The 14,297-nt window shown below is 41.6% G+C and overlaps 3 protein-coding genes across 12 annotated transcripts in view; 1 reads left to right on the top strand and 2 right to left on the bottom strand.

Moving 5' to 3' along the window:
- Positions 1-4,670, top strand: part of ANKRD6 (ankyrin repeat domain 6) — an 85,923-nt gene extending 81,253 nt beyond the window's left edge. For all 8 annotated transcript variants that reach the window (XM_058834541.1, XM_058834542.1, XM_058834540.1 and 5 more), the window contains 3 exons: positions 199-312; positions 2,042-2,384; positions 3,448-4,670. In XM_058834541.1, coding sequence (XP_058690524.1) covers positions 199-312; positions 2,042-2,384; positions 3,448-4,001 — 1,011 coding nt within the window. In that variant the 3' untranslated portion in view covers positions 4,002-4,670. The remainder of the gene's footprint in view (positions 1-198; positions 313-2,041; positions 2,385-3,447) is intronic.
- A 2,646-nt stretch (positions 4,671-7,316) lies between these two features.
- LYRM2 (LYR motif containing 2) lies at positions 7,317-9,219 on the bottom strand. The gene is made up of 3 exons (XM_058834554.1): positions 9,136-9,219; positions 8,839-8,979; positions 7,317-7,932 (listed from the first exon to the last, which is right to left on the bottom strand). Exons 1-3 carry the CDS (start codon positions 9,178-9,180, stop codon positions 7,852-7,854), a joined length of 267 nt encoding a protein of 88 aa, XP_058690537.1. The 5' UTR covers positions 9,181-9,219; the 3' UTR covers positions 7,317-7,851.
- A 93-nt stretch (positions 9,220-9,312) lies between these two features.
- The window catches only part of MDN1 (midasin AAA ATPase 1), a 92,529-nt gene continuing 87,544 nt past the window's right edge, over positions 9,313-14,297 (bottom strand). For all 3 annotated transcript variants that reach the window (XM_058834535.1, XM_058834533.1, XM_058834534.1), the window contains exons 99-102: positions 14,103-14,217; positions 13,442-13,505; positions 11,645-11,787; positions 9,313-10,288 (exon numbers count right to left, since the gene is read on the bottom strand). In XM_058834535.1, coding sequence (XP_058690518.1) covers positions 10,100-10,288; positions 11,645-11,787; positions 13,442-13,505; positions 14,103-14,217 — 511 coding nt within the window. In that variant the 3' untranslated portion in view covers positions 9,313-10,099. The remainder of the gene's footprint in view (positions 10,289-11,644; positions 11,788-13,441; positions 13,506-14,102; positions 14,218-14,297) is intronic.

Consider the following 14,297-nt stretch of genomic DNA (forward strand, 5'->3'; position numbering starts at 1 on the left):
GAGACTCAAGATCCTCTAAATTACTTTTTATTTTTAATTGAATAGTTATTCATTGGTAATTTTATGATTGAGCCTCTTTGCAAGCTACATCTAATTGTAGTTGGCGGCATTCCTAGAAACGAAGACTGAAAGACAGACTGTACTTTGATTTTGGTTTCTAGCATGATGATCTCAGCTGAACAGTGTTTTTCCCCACAGCTCCGAGTTTTGGACAAGCTCATGGCTGAGCGACTGTCAGCAGAGAGGACAGAGTGCCTTCACCGCCTGCAGCAGCACACGGAGCTGGAAAAGAGCGAGGGGGAGAAGCGGCAGGTACGGCTTGAAGCAGCTACTCCCTCTTAGTCCATGCCCTGGTAGGTCAGCTCAGGAGTTTCATTCCAGCAGGCAGAAAATATCGGAGATGTGTCACATCTGTTCAAACAGGTAAAAAAGCTTCAAAGACCAAATTATTCCTACCCACTATCTTAGTCACTAAACCAAATTTATAAAGTTTTTGCATTAGAAATGAGGAACGTGAAATCCAGTCCCACTGCTGTAATTAAATTTGGTGTGTCTCTAGTGTGGGTTCTACAACAAAATACTGTTTTTCTAACATAGTGATTTGCAAAAATCTCCAGCACTAAATTTTTCACAGTTGTGCTTTCAGCTTTTGCTTCATTAGAGGACATATGCAGGAACATATCCAAATAGTAAAAAAGGCTAAGATGTGTGTTGTTCCTTTTTCTTCTCATACATTTGGTTTTGGGTCCTGGGAATCTCTCCCTTCTCTATCTGATCTTTTTTCCCCCCATGTATTAAAGGCTGAAGTTCTGTCCTCTGATGCTAGCAACACAGCACCATCTCCAAGCTGTGTATTACAGCCAGTAGGAAAGTATTTTTTTCGTATGCTTGTTCAACCAGCAGTACAAGAACTGCTCCCGTAGAGATCCAGCTCTTGCACTTCCAGCTTCTGCAAAAACTCACCATTTAAAACCTGCTGAGAAATCTGTGTTTCTCCACTCACACAGGTGAATTTAGAATACATTTCATTTTCTCATTATTAGTATACTTCCAAGAACTGAGAAATACACTTTGTGCTAGGAAAATGTCATGAGCGTTTGTAAGACCATTCCAAATCCATGTAAAAAGACTGACAGCTGTGATAATCCTTGCATAGGATACTGATCAAAACATTTTGGGTCTAATATTCACCAAACACTCTTCTCCAAACTAAGGCATCTTTAATTTTTATTTCATAAGAGACATAAGTATTTTATTGGCTTCTGAACATTTAGGCTTGTGCTCCGTCTCCTTGTAATCTTCATTTAAGAGACAGGATGCTGGAGTGATACATCAGTGAAGTGAATTAAGTCATTAAGTCAGTTGTTCCTGCTCAGTTTGGTCTAATTGAAACATCTGAAAAAACAGAAGTGGACTTTACTAAACACACTGACTAAACATCCTTGTGCCTAGGAAGGCCTGACCTAAATTCATTATGTCATATGAACAAAAGGGTGAAAAGAACTACTCCTATTTGAAGTTATTTAAATGCATCTGCAGCTGACACTTATTAAGCATCTGTGTAATCTGAAAGCTGTTACCGATTTATCATTTAGTGGGGGACTCACCTTTGTCACTGAATGAAAGGAGAAGAGGTTGGTAATTGTATAAAGCGGCTCCCCAGAAGAGACTAATTTGAATGTCACTCTTAGAAAATGACCATGTGGTGTTCCTTGCACTTAGAAAGTACCACTGACTGTATGATTAAACAAGTCATCCCTGATAGAGAACTCAAAGTTGCATTGGAAGTAGCATATTCATATCTATGAGTTGATAGCTTGGACTAAAGAGACTGCCTTTCATAAGCTAGTGCATAGTTCTCCACCTTTTTTGATCTGCAGTCCTTTAAATATTCCCAGTGGCAGCGTGCACATCTTAACAGGAAGTCGAAGCCTACACATACCCATCTTGCTTCTCTTTGTCCCTGTCACATGTCCTCAGCAGCTCAGGAACCATAGGATCTCATCATAAGATCATGTAATTTACAGTCTCTTTCTGCTAGATTTCCTTGGTTGATGAGCTGAAGACTTGGTGCTTGTTGAAGATTCAGAATCTGGAGCTCAAGCTTTCTGGAGATTCCAGGTCATCGAGACCAAAATCAACTTTGTCCACTTGTGAGTCTCTCACTGAGACCCTGGATACTGACAACAACCCCCACAGTGCCAAGGACTGTAAAGCCAACCAGCCTGTGCTGCAGTCAGAGGGCTCCCACCAGCATTCCTATATCACACTTCCAAATAACCTCTTGGAAGATGGGGCAAGGAGCAGAGTCCAGATGCCAGAACAAAGCTTTGGGCAACACTTTTGCATTAAACAAGATGGAGCATTGGGTACAACCACATCAGGTACTTGGCTGTCATATCCATTCAAGGGTGAGCTCGTTAACTGAGGGGTACTTGTATTATTAGTAGTACATAATTCTGGTGGTGTGTTTTCCCCCCTCTATATGCCTAATGTCTTGGGATTTAAATACACTTCAAGGCAGCCACTGGGAATATTTTCATAGTTTGCTGGGTGGAATTCCATTGACTGTTCCTGATGCTTCCACTATGTCTTTGAAGTAAAAATCCTTTGGTGCTTTGAATAACTCTTGGCCCTGGAAGATTCTGAGGGAAAAAAGAGAAATGTGCAGAAGGGCCAGGTGTCTATAGCCAAGTAGAATGCTATCTGAGCCCTGGCTTCTGTAAAATACAACGTATATGTCTCCTAAACACTATGCAAAGTGAACAGACATGGATACCCCATCAAACAGAAAGGCATAGAAGAGATCTTGTGGTGCTTGAGTGTGACCTATTCTGCATTGGAACAGTTCAATAGCATAGAAATGTGTGACCTTTCAAAAATTACTGGGACTTCAGGTTTTGTAGAAGCAGGGAGTTTGTAAATATCAGCAGACATAACTTACTTTGGAAATCTAGACTGATACTTGTTACATGTCCTTCTGATGAAGTCACAGAATCACAGAATAGTTTGGATTGGAAGGGACCTTAAATGTCATCTCATTCCAACCCCCCCTGCCATGGGTAGTAACATTTTCCACTGTACCAGGTTGTTCGGAGCCACATCCAGCATGGCTTTGCACACTTCTGAGGACAGGGCAACTACAGCTTCTCTGGGTAACCTGTGCCAGTGCCTCACAGTGAAGAATTTCTGGCTAATATTTATGTCCTTTGCCTGTTGTCCATCTGCAGCCCTGCAGCTGCAATGCAGCATCTCTCTGCCTGGGCCAGTTTTTCTCCTTTAATGATTTTTTTGTTACATCACCTGAGTGTGAAGATGTGATAAACTAATATAAGCCTCTACAAGGTACACACTAAATCCCATCATTTATCAAGCAACAAGGTCTTCTAAGGCTAAAATAAATGCCCAGACTTTTTCTTAATATATTGTCTATAATTTATTCTATAGGTACAGAGCGACAGGTAGTGGCTGGTGGACCAGTTTCTTCCCCTGCTCAAGATGTCAGGCCAAAGGACAAAGCTGTGAGTACCAGCACGTTCCACAAGTTCCAGCAGGAGCTGCCCTCCTCTGAGCTTTCAGGCTCCAAATTAAGACATGTTAAAGTTCAAGCTGCTTTGCAGCCAGTGACTGAAGTTGCAAAAACTGAACCTCAGAGCGGCTACTTCATTGACAAAGGAACTCAGACAAAAAAGTCCAGCAAAAGTGGGCAGTCGAGGCACAAAGCTCTGCATCACCCAGGGGCACAGCAGGGCCAGGAGCAGCAGCCCTCGGCCCAGCCTGCCGCTCCACTCAGAGACACCTCCCAGGCCTTGGAGATAACCCAGTACTTCTTTGAGGCTGTTTCCACGCAGATGGAGAAGTGGTACGAGCGGAAGATAGAAGAAGCCCGGAGCCAAGCAAACCAGAGAGCGCAGCAAGACAAAGCTGCACTCAAGGAACACATCAAATGCTTAGAAGAGGAGCTGAGCAAATTAAGGACTAAGGTGCAGAAAGAGAGCTAGCACCTGCCAGGCAGGTAATCAAGCATCAGGACTCATTTTGGAACCTGCTGTATGGGAATTTGGAATATTGATAGATATTTGTAGTGCCTGTTACATCCAAACACAACACACTATTTCAGGAGTAGAAATAACTTCAGAAACTCTGTAAGCAAGGAGTTCATATGTTCATATGCAAACTACACTGATAACAAAGAAATGCTGCAGATTAGATCCTTTCTTTGTTATTTCCAAGAGTCTGTCAATATTGCACTCTCAAGTTTCCAGATGCTGCTTGAAACCAAACTGCATTAGTAACCAAAACTGCTTTCTGAAAAGGGAATTCCCTTACTACCACACAGGGTTCTACTGTATGCCACATGTAAACATGTTGTGATACTAGTACTGAAATTAATGCAGGATGTTTGATAACTTTTGACAGAATTAGTGATGAAGGGCTATTGATCCTATTTTAGATACTCCCAGGGCCTCTCTCTAGTCAGTGGAGAGAAGCTAAAGAACCCACTCTAGTTACAAGCCCAGGTAGGTGACAGATGCAGGCTTCCAGCTGGGAGAGGGCAGGCAACCATGGAGGGAGATGCTAAGGTCACTCATCCCATTAGGTACAGAGGCTTCAGCAACCATTTTGCTTTTCTCTTGGTTTTCCATCATTAAAACAAGTGCTAAATTGGATTTGTGTTTTATTAACGGTGTCCTGCTTGCAGAGCTCCTTGTGGTTACACTATTGTTGGGGCTGTACTCCAGTAATCTGAGAGCTTCTGTTTAGGGCATGGATGGCAAATATTTTACTGCAGCTGTGGTCTATTCGGTAGGTTGAATGTTTATATAAATCTTTTTTCCTTCAAGCAGGAAATGGCTGAATTATCTACTATTGAAGAAGCTTAAAAAAGTCCTTTATCTAAGGAAGTGAAAGCTTGGGCTCCCTGTATTCAAATGTTTCTTTTTCTGCAGTCAGGATTTTTTCCCAGGCACCTTGTCCAGACTGTCTACCTTTGCTCCTCTGAATGATTCCTCCTCTGGTTCTTTCCCTTCTGTCCCTAAAAAGGAGACCAGACCCTGATGAGTCTACAGGTTTTAGGACAAGCAGTCCCACAAAACAGCACTCAACATTTTAAAAGTTTTATCGGTATGTTTTGCTATAAAATTTGGAACATTCATTGACCATGGTTGTCCATGTTGACAGACTCCAGATAATCTCAAGGCACTGTAACTATTGCATCTGCACCCCTATAGGGTTTTCTCCTTATACTTCTGAGAAGGCCCCACCAGATTCTGCTAGAAAAGTAAGTTTACTTACCACTTAACTGTTCAAAATCAGTTCCAACACAGGATGGTACTGTTATGCCAAGGAGAAAAATACCTTTTTTCTGTACTAAGGAGTTCTAAAATCAGTACAAAATACAGTGTTGAAGAATGCCATTCACTAATTAGTAATTAAGCTTTTGTCTTCTTAGCAGATGTATAAAGCAAAAAAAATCCTATTATATAACAGTATTTTTAAAGTTCCTATTAATGCACTATCACAAGAGAAGTGTATCTGCAGCTATGGAAATACTAGTTTTCTTGCTCTGACTTCTGTAGTCTAATATAGACACTTTGATATGTTTACAGTTTTGTTTAAGCTACAGTAGGAATGCAGAAGCATGCTGTTGAAGTTTTGTATCACCTGGATGAAGCTGATGTTTTGCCAAGCAATTAAACTAAGTGTTGCTCAGAAATGTGTGGTGTAACGTTTTCTAGCCACAAAAAACTGACACAGTCCCTTCACTTGACTCAGAAGGGGGAGCAGAAGATTGAACTTCAACTTCTAAGCTTTCTGTTTGTGGTTATATAACACATCCCCTTCTGTGAGGCTGCAGGGACTGAGTGCTGTCTGTTGGGTGGTGCAAGTGCCCCTTTCAGAAGTTACAAACATGGGGCTGCGTTGCACACAAATCACACACACACTCCTTAGCTTGCCCACAAGCTCAAAGGAGAGGCTCTGGCTTTAGCTCTGCTTCCCATATAGACCACACTGGACCACACTCATAGGTCCAAGTAATTTAAGTAAATCCAAGTAATTACTAAGTAATCTAAGGCAATAGCCAGGCTGCAGGTTACTGATTTTAGAGGTTTTCTGAAGCCTCTGTGTGTATGGCAAAAGAAAGAGAAGCATTTTCTGCTAAATCCTTTCTGTACCCCCTCCCTTCTTCAAAACTGAAGGACTTTATAAAACAGGTGTGATCTACCTACCTTTTTCTTCAGGTAAATTTACTTACCTTTGCAGGCTGTACTTGGACTCTTTAAGGCGTCTGGTTGGCCGCTTTATCTTGGCAAGCCTTCAGAGCAGTGGAGATGAAGGGCAGCAGCACTCAAGAGGTTAGCATCTGTCCAGGGCCTGTCAATCCTAGCTCTGGATTACATGTTCACAACCTGGAAATGTACAAACTGGGAGTCAAAGGGGTAATGCAGGCCACAGGCTCTGAAAGAAAAGCACTATGGTGAGGCAGCAGGGTAAAGCTGCCTGATCGAGGAACAGAAATCCAAGCACTGGCTGAAGGGGCAGGGAAGGCTACTGTGGTAACAGTCAACATTGGTTATGGCTGTTCAGTCAAAATACCTCATATAAAAATATACCTAAATACAAAAAAAACAAAATAAACAACCCTTAATACAAAATTCTCTTAACATGAACAATAAATCCCCAACACAAAAATGTTCTGTCAGTCTGTTCTACCAGCAAATGTTAACAAAATGTAAATTTTTAATGAAGTGTTTTTAGCTAAGTATTTTTCATTGACTGAAGCTCAGAGGCTTCACAGATCTGAACCATAGCTCCTGCTCCCAGCTGGGGTCATTCCTCCTGTAGCCTGGAATTCCATCCTGTGCCTTCCCTGGTGCCAGTGGTGATAACTATTTACCAGACTTCCTGCCAGTTTGTGCAGCTCAGCAACTCTGCAGAAAACCACCTTGAAAAGCAGGGGTGTTCCCTAATGGAACTACAGTAGCAGAGTGGGAGAGGGAAGAGTTCTTGCATGTCTTGGAATCACAGCCTGAAACAGTCAGGCATCGATCTACTGCTACCTGTCTAGTTATGTGGAGAAAATCCCCAGCTCATCCAGGCATTTTCAAATTTTATGGAAAAAAAAGATACATCACAGCTCAAGGAAAGTGAGAACAGTTGCAAGCTAGTAATTAGAAGTGAAGTAGTATAACATCCGAATAAACAAACCACAACTTTTGCAGTTAGTATTTTCTACCTGTAATTCTTCTTTGTATATTGACTTTTAAATACTATTTTGAAGGTACGTGGTAATAAACATCTCTGGGGCTAAAATCTCCCACTTTCATAAATAAGTTTTATTCAGCTACTACTGAAAATCAACATCTACATGCAAAACATTTCTTTAATGGTTGTTCTGGGCCAATTTATTTATCCCAAATTATTTTTTTAATCACAAATTTTGGTGAAAATCCTTGGCACACTACATAAAGAGCTGTCATTGTGAATATTACCAATTACAGCTACCACAGTAAAACACAGACAAAATAATCTAGCATATATTTATTTTCCATTGTACTGGCATTAACACAGCTGTTGTAATTCTTGGTGCTTTCTGCTTTTCCTGCAGCACACGCTATATCATCCATGCAGTTCTTAAATGTCCTTTGTGATCCAAGTGATTTCCACTTCTGAGGGTACCCAAATTGAGAAATGGATGGGGAAGGGGAGAAAACCAAACCTCCACTGTGGTAGATTCCTCCTTCAAACATTACCAGGTTGCCAGCAAAGGCTGCCATTATAACCACATTTTGGAAAAAACACTGTGTTTGTTTACAACAGATGAAAATCTAATTGCCAACAAAATAAAGATCAGGATTTCGCCAGCTTAAGTGTTCTCTGAAGTTCCTGAAGTTGCATGTTGCCTTGAGTAATCATCATCCTGATTGCATCCTGTAAAACAGAATGGAATCTAATGAACTGTACATCCATACACAGCACAGGTTTTGCAAAAGCATGCAGACTTTCAATGCATTAAAATACATAGAATTCTTACAGGTACTACTGTCTTTTATTTTTTTGTGTAACATAACAGTGCTGTCTCTGAGACAGTTAAAAAACAGGTAAATAAATGGATTAATTTTCTGCAGCTCCTTAACAATGTACTTGGTAATGGCTTTGCTTTAAAACTCACTTTTTAATGGGATTCAAACTCCTAATGTTTTCCTTATGCCTGTGTGTGTATTGCTTTTGCAAGCCAGTAGTAAGAATGGCACATGAGCATTAGGGAGATGGGTTTTACAGGGCAGGTGCAGGTTTCTCTCAACATTTTATCTAAGGCTTTGTCTGCATAATTGAGCCACCAATTCCTTGGGCGCTGGCTAGAAAAGGGAAAGAACTAGGATGCAGAGGACAGGAGACATACAAGAAATGTGAAGGTTTCTGCATTTCGCACTTGCTTTGCATCCCAAACCAGCCCATTTGACTGTATTTTTCTTGAAAACAGGTGAAATTAAAGCTAAAAAGAAAAAAAGCTATAAAAAGCTTAACCAGGTTTATGTTAGTTACCATATTCTTCAATACTCAATACTGTTTTCCTGATCTGCGGTTTGAGCAAGCAGAGTATTTGTTTTTTAGGTTTTTATTTCCAGATTATTGTCTGGAAATTTGAGAAACATTACTACTGCTAAGAGGGAGGTTTAGACATGCTGGATTATTTCTTCGCATAGATGAGGCAACAGGAGTTCTCACCAGTCTGGAAGCGACACCTACAGAACAAACCCCGAAGACACAGGAAAGGACAGCGCAGCGACCATTCCCGAGGGCAGGCGATCAGAGGCGCGGGTTCCCGATCCTCACCTCTTCTGTAGCATCCTTATTTCTCCTGAATTCCTCCCTGGCCCAGTCCTTTAAGTAGCGGCGATCCTGCTCCGCAGGGACCTCCCGGATAGCCCGCAGGATCTTGCGGTACAGCTGAAGGACCTGCTGCCGCCTCAGGAACTGGCAAGGAGAGAGGGAAGTCTGCCCGCTGCCCCACGACAGGGTGCTGCGAGCTGCACCCTCGGCGCTTAGCTTCGAGGGATATTTAAACAACCACCGAGTTCCCCATCGTTTCTACAGGACGCAGCTTGCCCGAACCCCCGAGCTCGCCCATACCTGCTTGAGGGTGAGCGCGCCCGGCGGGAGGCGCCCGGCGGCCATGACGCGGCTCCGCCCCTTCCCCTGCCCCGCCACGGGGCCGCCGAGCCCGCCCCGCGCGGGCGGGGCCAAGGCCGCCATTTCCTGCCTCATCCTCGCTTTCAGGGCTGGGTAGGGCCGGTCGCTTTGCTTTGATCAATTCAAGGCGCAGACGTCGTAATTACAAAGACTGGTACCTCTCTTTATTAGTACAGACGATACAAGATGCATAGGTTTTGCAATGAAAAATCGCGCCTGTGCTCCAAGACACCGAACTTATGAAACATCCCCAAAGCCTGCCTCGGACGGGGGCAAACTTCACAGTGTAAAGTGGTAAGGCAGGGATCGTATGGCATGATTCAGAAAACTCCCTGCTGCTATCATCAGGCAAAAATCAGCAATAATTAAAAAGGCTGTGTTAAAACCGCAGAATAGTTTCAAGTATTCAAGTACTTGTTGTTGATTAAAACCATCTGGCTCTGCTGCTCCCCACAGCTTCCTTCCCAGAGGCACCTCCACATGGATGATGCTGAAGAAGGCTTTATTTGCAACTTCTAATGCAGAAAGGTCTTCCCAGGAACAAGACTGGTTTTACTTATGGCATGGAGGGAGCAGCAGGAGTAATATCACCTCTGTTAATAGTACAAATGTGTTGTTTTTTTGTTTTTTTTTTCTTTGAAGGTAATAAGTTATTACAAGAGAATTTGAGCCAAGTTTTACAGTTACTGTGGGAATAGCAGGAGACAGTCTCACCATTGACTCTGACACATGTGGGAGGATGCACCCAAACCATTCTGTTCTTACACAGTCTCTGCCCTGCCAGGGCAGCTCCCACAGGACAATCCCAGTCAGGAAGAGCTTTATGACCCCTCCCGTGAAATTCACTTTCTTCGATTTCAGCAGTTCAGCAGCAGCAATCAAGTCCTGACCTTGTCTAAAAAGTCTAAAGAGTGTCGGAGGCAGTCACCAGTTCAAACCACTGTCTGAGGGCATCACTCAGAGTTTCTGGGAGGGCGTTAACATCTCTAAGGATCATGTAGAACGGGAATGGGAATTCTTCCATGTAAGATCTGATTTCAGGCAATTCTCCAGGTCCTTTGAATATAGGTACTTTAATGTCCAAAATAGAATCCTGGAAAAAAAGTATTGATGTTACTACTAAATGAAACAAATATTCTATGACCACTGATAGAATTTACCTTATTTTATAAGTACTTACATTTCTCCCTCGTTAGGTTAAAAGTTAATAAAATACTTTTAAGATTACAAGCTCTAAGTGTTCAATGGTAAATCAGATCAGAAGGCGAACATAAATCAGTTAAATGCTTTTGCCCTTTTAGATAAAAGTGTACTAATCCATGAATTATAGGCTAGAAGAGACTAAGCTTAAGCTTCTGCAATACCAAATTCTGTAAATAAATTCTGTCATTTCTTAGCATTTTATGATTTGATTTTACTGTTGACACTTTAGTTTCATTAATTTGGTGCCTTCCCAAGACAGTCTGTAAGCTCTTTAGTGCTGAGTGCAGTTCAACTCATATTGTGCATCTATCTCTAATAGAAGATTCTTTAGCAACTTCATGGTATTTCAACAAATAGTACAAAGACAAAAGTCAGATTAAACTCCAGCTGTGCTTCTTGTAAAGTAAATTCTTAGTTGCTCAGTGTAGCAGCTCAGAAACTAGTAAGGGTTACGAAAAACACCTGTTTTCCCCCAGGAAAAGAAGATTATGAAAAGCACCTAAAATTTTTGCTTGATACTACAGCCAGGTTTCATTAGAACCTTTAAGCTGTTTGTCAGCAGGAAAACTGTTCAAAAATAAATATAGCAAATGAGTTTTGTATGCAAGAATAAAGATACAGGAAGAAAACATGAACCATAAAATTAAGAGTCTTTACCACATAATTCACTATCAGGCTTATGTTTGCTCACTTATTGCACTACAGAGCCTCCTGAAACCCTCCCAGATATTTCAGTTTCCCATGCAAGGATATCCGAAGTTTTCTTCCCCCATTACCAGATGCAGGACTCAGCCTTCCCAACTGAGGCACTAAATAACTCTCACACACTCCCTTCTGTCTAATGTTTAATCTCCTACTGGCTCCAGCTGTCATGTCAATTGGCGACTGCTGTCAGAAATTATCAAGCTGAATCAGAGCTGAGATGGAACAAAGCATCTCTCAAACTCCAAATCTGTCAACCTGCCAGCTGCTTCCCTGGTGGCCAAGAACTACAAGCATTCCATTTGAAGATGGGGGCTCTTAGCCTTTCTGTGACATGGAAGCTGAGATTTTTTTTTTAAATACAAAAGATAAAAAGCACAGCAGGAAGTGGCAGATCTGACAGACCTGGGAAACTGCAATTGGGTTCAGTATCTCTGACCCGTATAAAAGATAAGGTAGCTGTATGGCACTATAAAAGACAAGAAAAAGATTTGTATCAGTTTCTCATTCACTGCTGTTGAATACTTCTCCCTTGTTCACTTACCCGGGAATTAGGGTTGTCCAACACTACGAAAATAACAAAGATATTGGCATTCCGAGCTGCTTGAACTGCTGCTGTCACCCGTTCCTTGCCTTCCAAGAAAAGGCCTCTTCCATCAGACACAATCAAAAGCAGCTGTGCTGTTTCTGAGCACAAAGAACATTTAAAATTCCACTAAGTTCAGAGTAATCTGTTTAAAACGCAAACCCCCCCTATTCTGCTATTTGACCTGGGGGTATAATTGAAAAAGGAGTATTCCTGAGGAAATTAACACTTAATCAAATAGAATTCTGTGACTTAACATTATGCTGCAGTTACTAGTGAGTCAACAAAGCAAGTAATGGAGGGAAGGAGGTGTCACACACACACAGACGACCTCCACCATCTATTAGTACTATAATCAAGGATGAAAGTCATGGAAAATACCAAACAGACTTGGTCATGGCCTTGTTTTTTATGCCTAGGGGTTAAATACTGGCTGAATTACAAGAGTCCAGCCACTAGCTCAAGACAGCTCCAGCTACTACAATGAAAAAGAGCTCAAATCAGTTCCTCTAGAAGCAGGTACCCATGGGTCCATCTGTAGACTTTTCTCTGCTGTCCCCACTTTAACAGGCTTGGCTTCTATCAGAGAACATTCCTGGACAGTCCCAAAATGGGTTATTTTTGGAAGAAACTAAATCAGAAGATGGACTCGCAGGCACAGTCAAGGCAGTCCGATTAGTCTGAAGTAAACCTCCTGAAACATCAGGATAGCACCCATGTTGGGTTCCTCAGCACCAACTATTTCTAGAGACATGTTAGTTGACCCAAGTTGCTCCTAGAGTCAGATACATCCCTCTAGAGGTACATTCTAAGTTATGTACCCGTCATCCTTCAATTACACATAAAATCACAGTAATTACAGTCAGGAATGCAAGTCCTAATTGTTACAAAGGGATGCAGAGCACCTTTCTGCAGACAGGCCCCAAATGTGACAGGGCTTTGTCTTTTTACAGAAAGAGGTGATGAATCCTACAGCCTTTTGTCTTGCCAGTTCCCTAATCCTAAGGAGCTGATTACTGCTGCATCCCTACCTAGTTTAACAGAATGGGATGCTGCTCCCCCTCAGAATAATGTGACATCCTGGTGGCAAAGCAGCTGTGGATTATAAATCCCAGACTGTCCAGTTCTTGGAGTCCTTCAACAACAAGACAGAAAATTTTTAGAATTTTTTTTTTTTTAATCAAAAACGTAGGTGCCACCATGACAAGCTTTTAACTATCAGAGAGATCTTTTAGACTTAACTATGGGGCAGACACGAGGCAAGCAGTCTTCCAGCTTTTCTTGGAAATTCAAGCAGCTTGTGACCTACAGTTGCAGGACAGTGAAAGGCCAAGTAGGAGGCAAATTCCCTCCTCAGAGCAGCATGCTTCTGGATACCTAGAGAACTCAAGCTCTCAAGAAGGAGCAGAAGTATCTAGAGAGTCAGGGACTTTAGGAAACTGGACAATGCTCTAAGCTGGCACTGTCTAGGCCTTAACACAGTCTGCAAGTGGGAGGTAAAGGGAGACAGGTAAGGCATGCCTTTTTAAAAAATCTTACACAAAATTTTAGTGAGTTGTTGACAAATATGAAGTAGGTGTCATTTGGGCTTTGAGCTAAATTTCGACCAAACATTGCTTTTGACAAAACAAAACCCAAAGCCCTAATGCAAGTGATGCTTCAGTCCTAGGAGTCTTCCCTGCATGATCCTACTTTGGAATTGCAGAGAGCATTCTGCTGCCATGGCAACAAGCACAGTAACACAAAAACACTCACCCGGATTAATATTTTGAGACAACTGCTGTGCTGCAGCAAACATATTTGCTGACGACTCTAGAAACTGCAGAGGAAATAAAAATGAAAACATTTCTAAACAACACCTGTGTTTTATATGCTTAGATAGTCTGACCACCTAACACAGATACAGTTCTTGTCATTTTCCTGTATTAACTCCTGCTTTAAATTTATTAAGTACTTTTGAACTAAAGAATCTTCAGAGAGCCTTCAAACAGAATTTATTTTTTCTCAATGCTAGCAAAGCTATCAACAGTACACTGCTAATGAGATTAGTGGCATCATTGAAAATATACATCCTATTTCTAGGTTGAACTTCTTTGGTTTCAGCTTGAAACAGAATTATCTAGTCTCATACTCCACATAAAAATTAAGAACATCATCAGGACACAAAATACTTTTTAAGACCCAATACAGAGAAAAGTGAATGTTTAAATGTGGTATACATCAGAACTAAAAGTGAGAAACCATTCTTCCTGTTACCAAATTATGGCCATTTTTTTTCTTTGTTATCTAACCTGCTATCAGACTCTCAAATACAAAAAAAACTATTTAGTGTTACAAAGTCATCATGAAACCATGAAGCTACTAATATCTTGGAAAAGACTGGTAAACCTGTTGCCCTAGAGGCATTCCTGTGTACCTGGGCTATTTTTGTTTTCTTCTGCTGAAACTTGCAAAGACGCAATATCCGTGTCCCTGACTGGTCACTGAACTGCTCATGGAATGGGTGCAGCAGCTGAACAGTCTCTCCAAAGCTTCAGAAAAGAAGAGAAATTTACAGCATGAAAACGGTATTTACATTCTGCGCTGAAGTACTGAAGAAAAGGCAAGATTT

The sequence above is a fragment of the Poecile atricapillus genome, chromosome 3 (genome assembly GCF_030490865.1).
Source record: "Poecile atricapillus isolate bPoeAtr1 chromosome 3, bPoeAtr1.hap1, whole genome shotgun sequence".
Classification (NCBI taxonomy): Eukaryota; Metazoa; Chordata; class Aves; order Passeriformes; family Paridae; genus Poecile; species Poecile atricapillus.